General features: G+C 40.9%; 1 protein-coding gene across 1 annotated transcript in view; it reads right to left on the minus strand.

Annotated features, from left to right (window-relative positions):
• Positions 1-16,515, minus strand: part of Entrep1 (endosomal transmembrane epsin interactor 1) — a 61,354-nt gene extending 44,839 nt beyond the window's left edge. The window contains exons 1-2 of the mRNA XM_027940112.2: positions 16,054-16,515; positions 5,716-5,772 (exon numbers count right to left, since the gene is read on the minus strand). Of these exons, the coding sequence (XP_027795913.1) occupies positions 5,716-5,772; positions 16,054-16,470 (474 nt within the window). The 5' untranslated portion in view covers positions 16,471-16,515. The remainder of the gene's footprint in view (positions 1-5,715; positions 5,773-16,053) is intronic.
• Between the last annotated feature and the right edge of the window lie 1,094 nt (positions 16,516-17,609).

The following is a 17,609-nucleotide window of genomic DNA, read 5'->3' on the forward strand; positions in this document are numbered from 1 at the left end:
CCGTCTTAAGTTATTTGTGCCTCTGGCTCTTTTGAATGAAGGATAAAGTTTCCAAAACTTTGGCCAGTTTGGATCGTGAAAAAGAACTAGATGGTCATAAATATGAAAATAATTTATTTCACTTACATGTCCCACTCAAAATAAGCCATTGTCAGACCGAGCAAGGTCTACCAGTTTGCTAATGAAAGGAGGTGGTAAAATGGTACAATGCTCTGGGGAAGCACTGGAATAAGACCAAAACCCCAGAGTGCTTTCTAATAATAGTTCATCTGATTGTGAACTGGACGAGCCAGTTAATTCCTGAGCTACTGATCCCTTATCTATAAAACAGGAATAATACCTACCATACAAATCCCATGAGAAGGAGTTTATGAAAGAACCTGGGCATTATACACATGCAACAATGTACTGTTAACCATTCTAAAGAAAAAAAAAAAAAACAGCCATCCATCTTTATGCCTTAAAAAAACAGAATGAAACAACACACTCTTGAGATTACACACAGAGAACTTACAATGGCCTGTTGAAATGCCCAGCTGAAACTAAAATTCCATGAAGGTTACTAAAGAGGATACTGGAAATCTATAATATGAAAGTTGGAATGACAAACTATTGTGCTCTAAGCCACTCATTTTATAGACACAGAAATCAAGAGATTTCCTAAGGTCACTTGATAATTAGCGGTAATATACAAGCATTAAAAATCAGATTTCATGAACTATTGAAATAAGGGATCATTCCAAATTATTGACAGCCATGAAACGTCCTTGAAAGAACTAGACTGCATAAGGCCAAAGAATTTCTGAGCTCATTTTATAAATACATGGATTCCTCAATTGCACATGAAATTTATGACCTCTACAGTTCTTTGTATCATTGGAAAGAAAAGACCACCATCTATTTTGCAGCATAGCCAAACTATAACTATTTCTGGCTAACTGGTAAGGGCAATTGCTCTATCTCTTTGGACAAAGTGCCTAGGTATCCCATGACTCTCCCTCTAAGACACAATAAGAGGAAAAACATCTGGGTCCCCAAGTGACTTTGGGGAAAGCTACATTGTCAGCTTAGCTTACCTGGACTAAATAAGGAAGAAAAATAAATACCCTAAGCCATTTTTTAATCTCTTTGGATAATGAGGTTTTATCCTAAATGTTATGATCTTGAAGTTAGGAGAGACACCAAAAGATACTTTTAAAAACAGCCAATGCAATTACCCTCTTCTGTCCTTGGTCTGGTGTACAAGTCAGTGAGACCCACAGTTCAAAATAAACCACATATTACCCAGGGAAATCAACTAGGGAAGAACTTTCATTTTTGATGCTAAAGAACAGAGCTGTCCCTTTACCAGTTTTAAGGTTTTATTTACCCCATATGCTCCAAACTGACAAGAAAAACAACAATACCTCAAATTACCACTTCATACGCAACCAAAATTATAGGCAGAGATCTGGCCAGACTTTCACAGTGGCAATTTTTACTAAATGTACCACCAAATAAAAACATCTCATTAAGACAATTTCAATTTTTCACTGAGGTGCGTAGACAAGACAATCTTTGAGGTCTCATTTCCAGATCTGCGTCTATGATTTCTAAATACTTATAAAACATTTCCTTGGAATGAAAAAGGAATAATGCCTAGAAGAAATAAGAACATTTTTTTAAAAGTGGAAAATGGTAAATCTTTATGGAAAATACACAACCTAGAATACTAGACTTACAGCTACGCACAAATGCATACACTCCTAGCTTAATCCTATTCATAGTTACAAATATTTACAAACTCTATTCCAATACTATTGTTTTTGTTCGAATATATAAGTATTTATCCAAACAAGGAAGAGAACTCAATGAATGAAGTTTCTAGTTCTGAGTTTCCATGAAAGGTTGAGTCCAAAGGAACTAGGTCAAACTGCTTTGTTCAAACCAGCAAAAATCCTGATGTAATCGCTGCATCAATCACAGAGGGAGCCCATGAGAGAGTACTTCTCAAAGGGGAATGCTCATGTTTCTGAGGGCTCAAAATGAGGACAGTGTACCTCTCAAAGAGCCTTGGTGTGATCCAACTTTGCCCCTCCCAACTGCACCCCCCAAAAAACATTCCAACAATCCTGAAGTTAAAAGGAACAAATACAAAGTTTTTTTATTTTTATTTATTTATTTATTTTTTGGTGAGTGGGGTGGTACCAGGGATTGAACTCAGGGGAACTCGACCACTGAGCCACATCCCCAGCCCAGTTTTATATTTTATTTGGAGACAGGGTCGCACTGAGTTGCTTAGCACCTCGCCATTGCTGAGGTGGCTTTGAACTCATGATTCTCCTGTCTCAGACTCCCAAGCTGCTGGGATTACACCGCACCCAGCTGCAAATACAAAGTTTTAAAGAATAAAAGCCAGTGAGAAAATTTTAAGACAAAAGTAAAAGAGAACTCACCAGGACCTAAATATCTTATTGGCTGACAAATTAACTCCACCGTCAACAATGAGTGTGTATTGAGCATATTGGCTCCAGAGATAGAAGGTGAAAAAGACCCCTGTCCTCATAGATGATGGATAGGGGAGACAAACAACACATAATAAACAGTTAAGTACAGAAGCTAGTCACACTGAGGAGCCAATAGGTCCAGAGCTGGAATAATAAAAAATTCAGTTCCTGGGATGAGGAATCACCAGGGGGATCAATGAAGGCCTCTCTTAGGTAGTGAGTACTAAACTGAAAGCCATACAAGAAGGAGCCAGCCAAGCATCCAGCCAGGAGAAGAAGGTCCCAAAGCAGAAAGTATCCTTAGCAAGCTGCATGAGGCATGGGAAATGAAGGAGATGGTGGCTAGAGCCCTCACTGGCCAAGCCCAGGTCTGCAGAACACATGGCCTCCCACCAAAACTCAGCCACTGGCACATTCCCTAAATTCAGGAAGCTGAGGGAGAGGAAGCTGGGCAACAAAGAAGTAAAGAAAGGAAGGAAGGAGTAAACATCTAGCAAGGGAAGGGTACGGTAGAGCCACCCTTAGTACCACTAAACTGTCCCCTCTGCAAACCAGAAAACTAGGCTTAGGAAAGGCTAGGGGGTTCACACAAGAGTCACATACCTCTCAGAGGGATGAACTAGGAGCATCTGACAGGCACATTCAGTTTTCTTTTATTTTAATCACAATTTTTTTTCATTTTTTAACAAAACCACAAAGCATTTTGCACAGATTATAATGGTATACTATTCATATGAACTGAGAATTTTTTGTGTATGCTGTCAACTAAGGCTCAAATGAGCTATTGTTAAACTCAAGAAAGTTTTTCCTAGTACAACTCCTAAAAATTAATTTCTCTTCTTCATAAAGGGATACTGATTAACATTTTAACCACCTCTGTGTCATCTTCTAATAAATATGTGATTCAGTTGGGCACCATGGTGCACACCTGTAATCCCGGCGACTCAGGACAAGTTCAAGGTCAGCTTCAACGTCTAAGTGAGGCCCTAAACAACCTAGACCCTGTCTCAAAATAAAAAATAAAAAGGGCTGGGGATGTGACTCAGTGGCAAAGCACTCCTGGGTTTCAATCCCCAGTACCAATAAATAAATAAATAAATAATTCATCACAACAAAAATATAAAGCTCAAATGTCCAACAATACAATAGTAACTGATGATACAGAAATATAATAGAAAATTGTTCAGCAATTTTAAATGATAAGCATGTAGATTCTTCATACATGGAAACATAGTATTAACTGATATTAGCCTAATTAATTTAATATTAAAAGCACAATATAGTATTACACACTGAATAAAACTTTGTGATAAAACAGACTTTTTTTTTTTAATCAGGGATTGAATCCAGGGGTGCTTAACCACTGAGTCACATCCCCATCCTTTTTTATATTTTATTTAGAGACAGGGTCTTGCTAAAATGCTAAGGGCCTTGCTAAATTGCTGAGGCTGGCTTTGAACTTTCCATCCTCCTGCCTCAGCCTCCTAAGCCACTGGGATTACAGGTGTGTACCCCCACACCCTGTAAAAGCACACATTCTTTTCAACACAGATGAGAAATAAACAAAGGAAGTTAAGAAGGATACATTTTTATTAGAATTATTTTGCTTAAGTTCACATCATAAATATATAAGGCACCTTTCCAAAAGAAAACAATATAAAGAAGTAAATGTCTTTAAATGTGGATTTTCTTAACATCTATCCAGAGCTCATATTCATGGGCTCATGTTCTCTTTATCACTTGAAATTTTCGAAGCACAGATATCAGGAGAGATTTTCTTATTTTAACTCAATTTAAGTACTTAAGCATCTTAATATTAACCCAATAGTGCAAAGGTGAGTCTGTAGGCAAATATTAATAAAAACACTGAACACCCTTCAAATTTTTTTCTGTGGAGACTACAGTTGTGGACAATTGTGGCGAAACACACCTGGGTCGCCCACACAGAGGTTCACCCAAAAGTTCTGATTTGTGAAGTTCACCCAAAGCTCTGATTTCTTCTGTGCTGCTACCCAACATACTAAAATGCTACACTGGCAATTTATTTCTTTCAAATACTAATGTATTTGACTTTCACTAAAGGCAATAATTGATGGAGCTATAATGTTGCCTGTGTCACCTTGTGGCGCTGAAAACACATAACTTTGTATTTCAAGACCATCAGCACAGAATTGAGATCCATGAGTCGGGACATGTACAGATTCTTCAAGGTGCTTCTGTTGCATTTAAGAATTTAAGTGGTTTTGTTTATTACCTATTGCCTAGCAATATGCGGTCTATTTAAGGTGAACTATTAAATATATATACACAACTGAAAATAACATTTAGGAAATAATTTAACCCCATTTTGAGATGAATAAGAGAAAGATAAAAAGAAAAGATGTTACATAGAAAAATGATTTTTTAAGTAGTCTTCATTCAAACTGAATATTTTATTTTGAATACTTGATTTTATTTACCTTTATTTATCTTGAAAGTTAGATAAATTCCAGTGGCCATTGCCTATTTTTTACAGTATTCTCTGAATCAAAATGGTAGAGCAAATAAAAGCAAGGCATGAATATTGAAAATGTCCTAAATGCCCCTTTAAAATGGTTCATGTTGTAATACCAATTTTAGTTCAGTAACAACAAAAGGATGGTCACAGTATATGTCTCTATTACCAAGAAAATACAATATTTATGTGCTAGAGAGACAGTACAGCAAATCTAAGCCACAAAATTCTGAGGCTGTCCAACAAGGACATTCCAACAATAAAAAGTCATATATTCATGATTAAGGGATGAGATTTTCTTCAAAAGAACAAAGGAGAAAAAAGAATGTGTCAGGTGGGGGAATGGTTGAGAGTGTAGCTCCCCAAGACTGGCCGCAAGAATATAATTTCTGAAGCTGGGCGATGGCTACAGAGAGTTCATGACATTGTTCCTTCCCTTGTGTGTCTGTTTAAAACTGTCCACAGTAAACAGGTCTTTTTAAATAATTATGTGTTTAGAAGGCGCTTTAATCCTGGAACTAGGAACACATGCACAGCACTGGGTGTGTGAGAAGCTTAACGTGAGTCAGAAAACCAGCAAGAGTATCATCTTTATTTTTCTAAGAATATCTGACTTCTAATATTGTGCATTGTTAACTTACTTTTCCTAACGAACAAGGAAGCTGAAGCGGCAATAAACAGACTTCATGCCAGCACACTTTATAAAGGATAACAAGTTATAATATCTGCACATACCAGGAGTATCATAGGCCTTTTCCAAGTTGTTAATCCGATGATTCCAGAGAGTATCACCTGCAAGGATAAACAGCCTCATCAGCCTACAAAATGGACCAATGCCAATAGAATCATCCCCAGTCTCAAAAGTAATACGTTTTTGTTTTCGTTTTTAAGTACTGGAATTTCAAAGCATTCTAAATCAAACATTTAATGCTCCCACTGATTTTGTGAATCCTGGTCAACCACTCCAGACTACCTTTCACTTCCAAGCCCGCAAAGCATTTTTATTGACTGTGTATGTTTTTCCTTAATGTCAATTAAGAACACACAGATAAAAATTATCTCCTTTTGGTCACTGAAGGAATCAATCAGTATTTCCAATCAAGCTCCCCACTTCCAGTAGTGCCCAATCTGCTGCCAGAGTCAGCCTAATAAGGTACATATCTGGCCACCTCCCTTCATTAGGGACAGGCCAACTCTTCACAATGGGAGAAGCCTCAAGTCTGGTTTCCATATACCCCTTCATCTCCACCACACACCTGCCCTCCGTTGCACCAGCCACGCTCTAGATATTCCTGGGCAATGTGTTTCTTTCTCTTGCTGCAGTGCCCTCTCCTCCCAACAACCCTCTTAGCTGCCTGAAAACTCTTACCCATCCTACAAAATCCCAATTAAGTCACCTCCTCTGACAAGCCTTCACTGATCTCACCACCCCCTCTGCACTAGACTTTTCTTCTTCAAAAACTCTCTGCTGTAATAATTTTAGGGTGCATCTCTGTGTATCGTCTACCATGAACTCCAGTCTTCCCTCTGAATCCCTGCCTCCAAGCACAGTACATGTCACATGATTGACAACTAATGATGTTCCTTAGCATTTATTCCACAAACAAGAAGAAATGCATACAGTGAGAAAGATTTCATGTTGCAAAATGATATTCTAATAAACAAGCTAAGATTATCCATACGGAACAAGCATGTTGCCAAAACATAAACTGGAAACCCAGGTTGGCCTTCTGGATAACACAGTTCACTAAGCCACGGGGAAAGAATAAGCAAGGTACTTAGTTATTCAGACCAGGGACACTCTGATGCCACTTGAGCACACTTACCTTTGTGAAATAATCTGCATTTGCAGTTACAGGGGCTTTCCATCATGTGTACGTTTTACTTGCCAAAATCCCTCAAATGCACCAGTTACAATTACTCTTTATTAACTACAAATCAATAAGGATTTTACAATGTCACTGCAAACTGAGAGCATACAGGCCTGTATGAAACTGTCCCATTTTCATGAGCTCAAAGTGAACCAATCTGCATCACCAAACCAGCAGAGGACAAGTCTGCCCACTGACAACAAAGACCAAAACCCACATACGGGTAAGTAGGCAGGCAGCAATTTCTCTGTATTCCATCCATATTTCAATATCTGCCTGCCCAGCAAGCACTATATCCTTCCAATCCCCTTAAATCCAACAGGATATTGCCTTCCCTCGGCCATGTAAGCCTAGAGATGCCGATGGCTTGTGACTCACCCGAATGCGGGGGTAACATCTACTTTACAAATCAGAACTGCAATCCAGGAGACCCATGGCTCCAAGCTCCCACTCAGCTTCCAAAGAGTTAATGCTATGACTTTGACCAAGTCATGGCCCTTCTCTGCCCCTCACTCTGGTTTCCTGAGAAATTCCTCAAGTGAGGGAAACCACCTCTGGGTCTCTTCTGACTTAGAAATTTGACCCCCCTGTGACCACAGCAGTTCCTCAGAAACCCTGACATCCAGTATGAACGTGTCTGTGTGTGTGTCCACGTGTGCATGTGCTTCCCGCCTGCCTGGGGGACTTGGCTGAGGAAATATGGGCTGTTTTTGTGAAAATATAACTGAAAACTGGCCTGCCCAGTCCAGTAAAAAATAACTGTGCTGTGAAGTATCTATCCATCAGTGTTTGCTATTCATGTCACTGGTCTCTCCTATTACAGACCCTGTGGTTCAGCTTTCAAACATTATATATTTTTTTTTAAAGAATTTAGCCTTTATTTTATTTTGTTTGTTGTTGTTTATATGTTCTTATGTGGTGCTGAGGATCGAACCCAGGTCCTCACCCATCCTAGGCAAGCACCCTTCCACTGAGCCATAACCCTAGCCCCTCAAACATTATATTTTCCATTAAAACCATATTATTAAAGTAACATGTCCAGCTCAGACCACAAAAGTCCATACAACAGTGACGTGACTAAGCTACACTTTCCACCTCCTCCCAGCCACCTCATCCCACTCCTTCATGCTAATATAGTCTGTTTATGTTTCATGCATGATAGATTTATATCTCAATTCCTATCACTATACACACAGGTATATGTATTTGTATACATATGTGCAGGTATGTGATTTTTATAAAAATGGGTTATAAAAGATACACTTTTCCTGCTCTTTTTTCTCTCTCAACTCCATGTAAATCTCTTCATTCCACAGGAATAGCTATGATTCATTTCAGTTTAATGGCTATACAATATCCACTGTATGGCTGGACCTAACATATTCTATCATTTCCATATTTGTGGACATTCACTCTCATTTCCAGTTTTTGGTCCTACCAAATGATGCTGTAGTAAATATTAAAGAACATGTATTTTTAAATATGAGTCCTTTCATTTCTGTTGGATAAACTCTCAAGAATGGAGTTGTTAGTTGTCATTTGTATTTTTTATTTTAATAAATCATAACAGATATCCCATGATATGCATGCTAGTCAAGTGCTTTACCACTGAACTGCATCCCCAGCCCAAAAGGCCTATTTTATTTTTAATTAGAGCTTTATAGTTATACATAGTAATTAGGCTTATCCCAACAAATTCAAACATGTGTGGAAATGGATTTCAGTTCATGATCCTCCCCTCCTCCCTTTTTCCTTCTGTCCTCCCACCCCACTTCCATTCTCCTTCCTTTGCTAGACTTCCTTTTACTCGTCTATTAATTTATATTTGGTTCTTTATGTTATTCATACAAGTGTCATTTTGAATGAAATGTTCTAAGATCAAAACCAAAAAACAAAAAGCCTATGCTATCTTTATTTCTTCCTTTGGGGTGGTATTTTGTTAACATACACTAGCAACAAACCATAGAAAAGGTACTTTAAAAATACGTTCACAGGCTGGGGTCGTGGCTCAGCGGTAGAGCACTCACCTAGCATGCACGAGGCCCTGGGTTCGATCCTCAACACCACATAAAAATAAATAAACAAAATAAAGGTATTGTGTACAACTAAAAAATAAATATTAAAAAATATGTTCAAAATGTAAATGATGGATAAGAAATAGCAATAATCTCAAAATAGATTTGACAAAGATACTTAAGACTTTGGGGAGGAGAAATATAAACCTTGTAGAGCAATATTAGATGAAGCCCCAAATAAGGCATATATCAAGTTCATGGATTGGAAGATTAACTATTTAAAGACATCATTTCTACCTGAATGGCTGAATCCCAGCAGGATCTGTGCAAACCACCCTTCTTTAGAAGGTGCTTTAGGAAACTGCATTACAGTCCCAGGAAGGAGCTGCAGATACCTCCTTCTCAGTCCTGACCTCTGCAGCAAACACACATTTACCCATTCCCTCCTGCTTTTCAAATCCAACAAGTCCCTAAGGCACTTGGGGAACCCTGTGAGTGGTGAGGGGGGACAAGGGTAGTCAGAGGAAGTAAGAGTTGGATGGTGAGAAGCTTCTGGAACAGTAGCAGTAACAAGTGCTGGGGATAAATCTTTTAAGAGTGGAGACTTAGGGAATAGATGTTCCCATTTCATCTAAAGGAAGGATGGAAGTCACAAATGGGGAAGTGTTGGGGAAGGAAAAAAAAAAAGAGGTCGCGTATTCAGTGCCTCTACCTTCTTGGTGACAGCAGTAACTGGAGCTCCACCAGAAGGGAGTCAAGAAGTTCCCTTAGCAATGGGTTTTCATGGTTCCCGATGCCCCACAATGCTACTACTTGTTCAACTGTGTGTTTCCTGAAGGCTTGGACTTGTGTCCTCACTCAAGTACTGCTACAGTACCCTAGAAGAGACTCAGTGAGAGATGGCAAAGTCAATGGATGAATAAATGGAGACCAGAAATAGGAGCTGAGCTTGCTCAAAAATGACCATGTAAATCTAACCTCACATTCACCCTCCGTGCTTCCTGAAAGGGTGTACCAGCAGCAAGAAGCAACTCCATCAGCATTCTTCCCACCCAGCACGAGATGCAACTTGCCCTGAGTGAACAAGCAAGAACCTATTTTCCAACACCACACTATCTCTATATTATTATAATGAAGTTTCTTAAATTTTTTAAATTCACTTACGACCCACTTGTAGCATATAGAAAAAGCAGAACCCTTTCTTTCTCTTCTGATTAATGCCAAGAGGGCCGCTGAGATACTCCAAGCAGGAATCACTGTCACCCACCACGTATGGTTAATGTGTTTTAATTTTCCAGCTTAAAAATCAAATCATTAACATCAAAAGCTTATAATTCCACTGCCCTATTTTCCTTTGTTAATCCACTAACATGCTTTAGGGCAAAAATGTTCTGGATCATTTGTCAAAAGCTGCTGTGTCTAAACATAGAGATTTAAAAAAAAAAAAAAAAGCCATGTTGTAAATGTGCCATGTTTACCTTGTAAATAAGCACAAAATAATTTATCAAACCTCTCAAAAATCTATCTTGCCCTATAGCCTTTATGTTGGCAACTAGAAAAAGTATGTTGAGGGGCGTGGGGAGGTTCTTCCCTTTCTGACTAATACGACTCGTTAAGAAAATTGATAAAGAGGGCAACTGGCCATTTCTACTGTACATGTGATCGTTACCAATACGCCCTGCATAAAACATGCCTATTCCTTTTACTTTGATTATAAACTGCATTGATATTTTTAAAACATTGATAGGATCTAGCATGTCCCAGGCCTGGTGCTAGGGTTAGGTGGCCACGCACACTGCAATCTGCTCTTTTTTTTGGGGGGGGGGCGGGGGGATGTAGATGAACACAATACCTTTATTTTATTCACTTATTCATATATGGTGCTGAGGATCAAACCAATGCCTCACACATGCCAGGCAAGTGCCCTCCCACTGAGCCACAACCCCAGCCCCACACTGCAGTGCTCTTTAATTACACTCTCACAGGATCAATCCTGAAGCAAAACCATCCTACCAAAGTTTACAGATGAGCAACTGATACTGAGGAGCTCAATGACGTACACAAGGCACAAAATTTATATATGTGACTCTGCTGTCATGTAAAATAAGAGACTGAAGAAAATCAACAAAATTACATTTAAAACACTAAACCAGTATTTGATCAGTATGATAGAAAATACTTTGTTTAACTGGAGGAGGCTTCCGAATGTTGACATTAGTTTTTTTCCTTGGGCTACTCCTTGCTTTTTATGTTTAGTCACTGCAATTTTTTGTTTGTTTGAAAATAGGTTTACCTTGGGGCTGGGGCCGTAGCTCAGAGGCAGAGTGCTTGCCTAGCATGCGTGAGGCACTGGGTTCAATCCTCAGCACCACATACTAATAAACAAAATAAAGGCACTCTGTCCATTACAACTACAAAAAAAAATTTAAAAAAAGAAAATAGGTTTATCTTAAGGTTCACCAAGTCTGTCCCTTTATAAGAAAGTGGAATACTGACAGAGAACCATGAACTTAGGAGAGGCATTTTCAGAATTCAGATCACTGACTTGAAGCAGAGAGAAATAAATGGATGCAGATGATAAAGGATAGTAGGGCGGCTAACAGAGAAAAATGAAAGACAATAACCAATTCTCTGCCACTTGCCTGAAATATATCCAAAGAATTATACATTTCACCAAAGTAAGAAATTTTGTTTTTCTGAAGTAGGAGAGACAAACCAATGCAACTCTCTCTATCCCTTAATTAAATCTACCTCGGTATGATAGGCTGGATCTCCCATAATCCCAGCAGGATCTAATTAATGTTAACTAAACACACCCCAAATTGAGAGCCAGCACTGCAAGGCCTGAACACAGACATGGAGTCCTCTATTACCACCCACCAACTTCAAGTTGTTTTGAATGGTGGCTAATCTCTTAGCATCATGAACTTCAGGAATAATAATATAACGAGTCATTAACCAAGGATACCAGGAAGAAAATAAATGATCACAGAGTGCTCAAAAATAAAGAGTACATTAAAAATGTTCCCTTCAAGTTGCTGAAAATATAAATGTCAAGTATACTTTTCTACAGAAAAGATTCTCTACAGACTTGTCCTTTTTTTTTGAGACAGGGCCTCGATAAATTGCTGAGGCTAGTCTCAAACCCGAGATCCTCTTGCCTCAGCCTTCAGAGTCACTGGGATTATAGGCATGCACCACCGAACCCAGCTTGGGAGTTGTTAGTTCTTTTTTTTTTTTTTTTTTTGTACCAGGGATTGAACTCAGAAGCACTCCACCACTGAGCCACATTCCAGCCGTATTTTGTATTTTATTTAGAGACAAGGAGGGTCTCACTGAATTTCTTAGTGCCTCGCTATTTGCTAAGGCTGGTTTTGAATTCGTGATCCTCCTGATCCTCCTGTCTCAACTTCCCGAGCCTCTGGGATCACAGGCGTGAACCACCACACCTAGCTTGGGACTTGTTAATTCTTAAATGTAATTTTAAATAGGTAAAATATCCCCTCAGGGTTCAGACAAATGATGGAAGCCTAAAAGTTTCAGGCTCAGAGTGAGAAAAAAATAACTCTGAATTATGCTATGTTCAAAAAACTGTATTTCCAAGTGAATATGTTTGTCCCTAGAACCTGATTTTGTATCAAACATATAGCCAAAATTTTTACTAAACCCAAAAGATTTGCCAGCTTAGCTAATAAGCAGGCTATAAAGTATGTAATGCTCATTCAAAGCTTGAAATATGAGCATATTCTTTCAGTGTGTTCTTACGTGGGTTTGAAGTAATCTTAGACCTAAATTGGCACTTCAGCTCAACTACCTAGTTTCATTTGTCAATAGAACTTCTGAGTGGGGTTGGGGACGTAGTCAGTGGTAGAGCACTTGCCTAACATGCTCAAGGCCCCAGGTTCCAACCCCAGCACTTGGAAGAAGGGGTGGGGGAGGGAAGGTAAAATAAGGAAAGGAAAAGAAAGAAATTCCAATGGATAAATAAACATGGAATGAAATATATAATTAAATATCATTTCACAATAAACAGAAATAAAATACTAATAAATGCCACACCTATATGAATCTTGAAAATGTGCTAAGTGGAAGAAGTCAATCATAAAAGACCACATAATGTACGGTCTCGTTTATATGAAATGTCTAGAACAGACAAATCTAGAGGGACAAGTAGGTTAACCAGTGTGCACCTGGATAGAGCGCTGGCACACGGAAGAAAAATGAGGGTTAACAGCTAATAATGTTTAGAGGTAATGAAAAATTCTAAAACTGACTGTAGTGATGTTGGCTTACACAACTCTAAACTTACTGAAAATCACTGAATGTTACCCTTTAAATGAATGAATTGTATATCAATTGAATAATACTTCAATAAAGCTTTTTTTAAATTTCTGCAATCCTCAAATCATAATTTTGCAGTTTCCATAAAAACCTTAGTTTACCTATCTCTAAATCAGTTTCAATGTGCTGTTAAGCTCCTTCTTGCAGAAATACACACTGAAATAATGGCTCCCAGTTATGATATCTGGAATTCTTCTTGAAATAATTCAGCAAGTCTTAAAAAGGGGGAGTGGTGTCGGGTATAAAGCAACCAGATGTTGACAGTTAACTGAAGCTGGTGATGGGTAAATGGGACTAGGGGGCTAACACAATATGGTCATTATACTTTTCTTTCTATATTTGATGAGATTTAAATTTTTTATAATGAAATGTTAAAAGTAGGACAGTCTTAAGACTTCCTGGTCATATCTATGCTCTCTCTTCTGGTTACATTTTTTAAAAAATATTGAAATATTTACACTGAAATATTTACACATGAAAAGATGTGATGCCTGAGACTTGCTTCAAAATAAGGGAACTTAATCTGACAAATGGACTAGGAGCATGAAGGATCTAATTCTTGCCCTGCTTGGAATAGAGTCTATCAGAACACACAAGGCCAGTGGCAGAGCCCAGGGAAGAAACTCCTGTTGAAGTGGGGTGGTGAAGGTATCTGTGGGCTCTTTGCACAGTGTTCATGTAAATCTAAAATCTCCCATAATACAGGTTTTTTAAAAAACAATCTCTCTCATCTACATGAGTTCAAAACTTATGAAAAATTAAAAATTTTCCCCCCAATATACCAAAGGATTATGATGCCTAATGCCACCCTCTTAAAGTCATACTTAGTTGTTCTACAGATGTAGTATTCATTGATTCTGTTGTCACTGTACAAATTCTGGGGTCAACCTCTCAGGAACAGATCACAAAAAAATAATAATAACCTACAGTTACAGGGTTGCATATAACCTGGAGGGCCAGGGTAGGGGTGACATGTAGAAAAGAAGTTCTCAACTCCAAATCCCTATTCCTTCTCTGCTTTGGTGTGCTCTGGCCTTATAACAAGGATATGCCCAGCTGGTGAGCCCAGGATATTGGCCTTCATCTTCTGATTGAGGACCTCTGTTTTATACTTTATCAAATCCAGTTGTGGCTTGACTGACACCTAAGTGCATTTATTTGTCTCTGAAATAACTCACAATTGCAAATTGATTTGGGATCTTAATTTTCAAAGGAAAAAATTTAATAATTCAAAACTAGCTATCTTTGAGAAAACAATTGATTTTGATTATATAAACAGCAAACTCCCCTCCCCCCCCCCCAAAAAAAAGAGTATACAAGATTCTGGAGTATGGTATTTAGAGGAAGGAAGCAGAGCCACCTTTTGGTTGAGAGTAAACTGAGAAGTGGAGTAGGAAGCATAATGGAACTAACTCTTATCCTCCTGGAATTTCCATCCTTTCGGGATTTTCCAGAATTCTCATACAGGACAATGGCAGAATCCAGGAGCAGGGCCACAGGGTGGGATTTTGTCTATATAATGCACAAATTGTGAACTTCACTCACCACAGCACGGGATGTCTCTCAATAGGATCATCTAATATCAAAGTATTTCAAGAGAAGAGCAGATTGGCACCCGTTGAAGTATAAAATTTCAAGTTAGGCTCAAGGAACTGAATGTTCTTAATGTTCTTATTCAAACAATTATTCTGTGTTCAATTAGTTCTCTCTACATTCTTAAAATTTGGTCTTGAATCTGGGTATGTGTGGACCTACAAAAGCACAGTTCCTACAAATTCAAGATAAATAGTCATTAGAGATCTTAGTGAACTAAGTCTAGGCATTGCCAGATTTTTAGATTTAGTTCATAGAAAGGTCACTTATTTAACTCATCTTCCACAATCATTTCACAAAGACCAGTTTCCAACAAGCCTCAAGGGGTTGGATGCCTTGGAAGTTGTGAAATTATTAGGAGATAGGGGTGAGTTGCCAGCCATTCAGTGTCCACAGATGCTTGCTCACTTGTAGCAACCTTTCTTAGTAGCCAGGCTTCCCTTGTCTTCCTGACTGGACAAGGAGACGGAATTGGGTCCTGGTATAGCGCAGACATCTCCAGCCAGCTGCCTCACACGCCTGGAGCTCTGGCAAGCTCATACATAATGACAGGTTCTGTTCCAATCAAATTCTCCAAAGCAGTCTGCATGGCTCCAGGAACCCATTGGGGTTAGGGCCCTCCTCTAATGACCAGGTACAGACAGGCAGTTACACACACCCTCTCATTACCTCCTGAACCCATCCCCAAATAGAGAAGAGCTGATCAACATCAGGTGTATTCCATATCTATGTGTGTCTTGATGAGAAATAAAAACAAATGACATGCCCCAGTCAACCTGTCACTTCACCCACCCCACCCATACACTATGTGCCAGGCACTGTGGATACATCAGTGGACAAAATAGATCAAAACTCCTGCCCTCAAGGAGCTATCAATGCAATAAGCACCAATGGCCGAAAAAATGTTTGTGGTTTTCCTACCACTTTCCTGCTTTCCACCCCCATCCTTCCAATCTCTCAAAGGGCTGGATATCTTTGTTTTATGATATTAGCTTGTTGGGAAGAGTACAACACTCTAGTCTGTGAGAAAGACACTGTTCAGGTGTAACTCAATTCACCCCTGAAGTTGACTGTCTCCGAACAAATTTTTCCTAACTCTCCACATCTCAAAAAACTTCCAGTAGTCTCAGGGTCTGTGCTCCCCAACTTCAACCCTGAGGACAAAGCAAGTGGTAGTGGAGGATACTAGCCATTGGCTCTGGACTTGGAATGGGCCCCTCGGAGTAAGAAGGGTGTGCGCGTGAGGTACTCACCGAGGAGCCAGCCCAGAATGGGCATGAGTTCTTCACTTGCGGGGAGCTGCTCAGGGACAGCGCCCCGAAGCTAAGCGCCACCATGCAACAGCCCAGGATCAGCTGCAACAGCCCGAGCGAAAGCAGCGGGCGGGCGGGCAGCAGCGCCGAGCCAGGGGCGGCGGCAGCGGCAGCGGCAGCAGCCCGGCGGGAGGAGAGCGCGGGCGGCGCAGTCAGTACCCCGGCGGCGGCGGCGGTGGCAGCGCAGCGAGGCCGCGCCGGGGGCTGCAGCGCGCCCCGGGTCCAGCGCGGCCGCAGCGGCGGCAGCGGTGTGTCTTGGGCTGCGGCGGCCGCGGCACCGGGGCCCCCGGCCTGCGGTCCACCCGAAAGCCCAGCCACTGGGCAGCAAGAGCCCGGGAGCACCACCGGCAGAGACATGGACGGGCGGGAAAGGGAGCGGCCGCCGCCGGCGGGGAGGAGACGCGGAGCGGAGCGGAGGGCGCCACGCACTGGGCACCGCGGGCGGGCTCCTAGGCGGAGGGGGAGGGAAGGAAATGCGCACGGCCCAACCACTTGCTGCCGCCGCTGCCCCGGCTCCGGCCGGCCGCACCCACCTGCCGCCCGGCGGGTCCGCCTCCGGCCAGCCCCGAACACACCCTCACTCTTACCCACGCGCGCCCTGGGCTACCCCGCGGTCGGCAAGTGCGCCACAGCCTGGCTGTCCTCCCCGAGCCCGTGCCAGCTTCCTGGCGTCTAGGAAGGGTGCCCTGCCCAAAAATTTTAAACAAGTCTCTAGGCCTGGGAGGAACCCCGCAGCCAGAAGCTGGCCACCGGCAGTCTAAGAGTCTGTCCCCACCCGCTAAGCTGGGACAATAGGGAAGCGCTTGGACCCTCGCCCCTCTGTGGTCATCCTAGAGAGGAGCCTCGGCGACATTTAATGCGAAGAGTCCAGCTTTATAACCCCGAGATAGGATGCTAAGAGGAGGGACTACAGAGGACTCGATGGGAAGTGGTCTAAGCCAAGGACTTCGGGAAGGACGAGGCCGCACGAAGTTACCACTCCGAGGCGCCTACACTACAAGGGCGAGATGATTCCCGGCGCTGATATTGCGTGGCCCCAAGCGGTCGGAAGGTGGCGAGCGGTCAGGGCGTTGGGGTCTTTCCTGGCACCTGGGTAGAAGCCAGAGAGAGAAGGCGAGGTTACCTTGAAGTATCCAGCATCCAAAAAAAAAAAAAAAACACCTGAATCCAGACTTCCGAGGAAATAGCCTAATAAAATTATGATCTACTTAGGTAATATATGAGACATCTTAAGAGCTTTAAAAAAAATTCGCCTTTGTAAAATGATTTCCCCTAATAGTATACCTTTTTCCTCCAAAGAATTCTAATGCGTACAACGTGTCATACATAAGGTGATTATAATGGATTTTTTTCCAGATAAGAACCAGAGCAGTTTCAATTTGCAGTCAGTCCCTATATTAGAAAGCTTGCCATATCGGCAATGTGGGGGTATTTGATATCCTCCTGCTCAATAAACCAAGGGAAATGTGTATCAGCTTTTATGCTCTGCTTGTGAA

The sequence above is a fragment of the Marmota flaviventris genome, chromosome 13 (genome assembly GCF_047511675.1).
Source record: "Marmota flaviventris isolate mMarFla1 chromosome 13, mMarFla1.hap1, whole genome shotgun sequence".
NCBI lineage: Eukaryota > Metazoa > Chordata > Mammalia > Rodentia > Sciuridae > Marmota > Marmota flaviventris.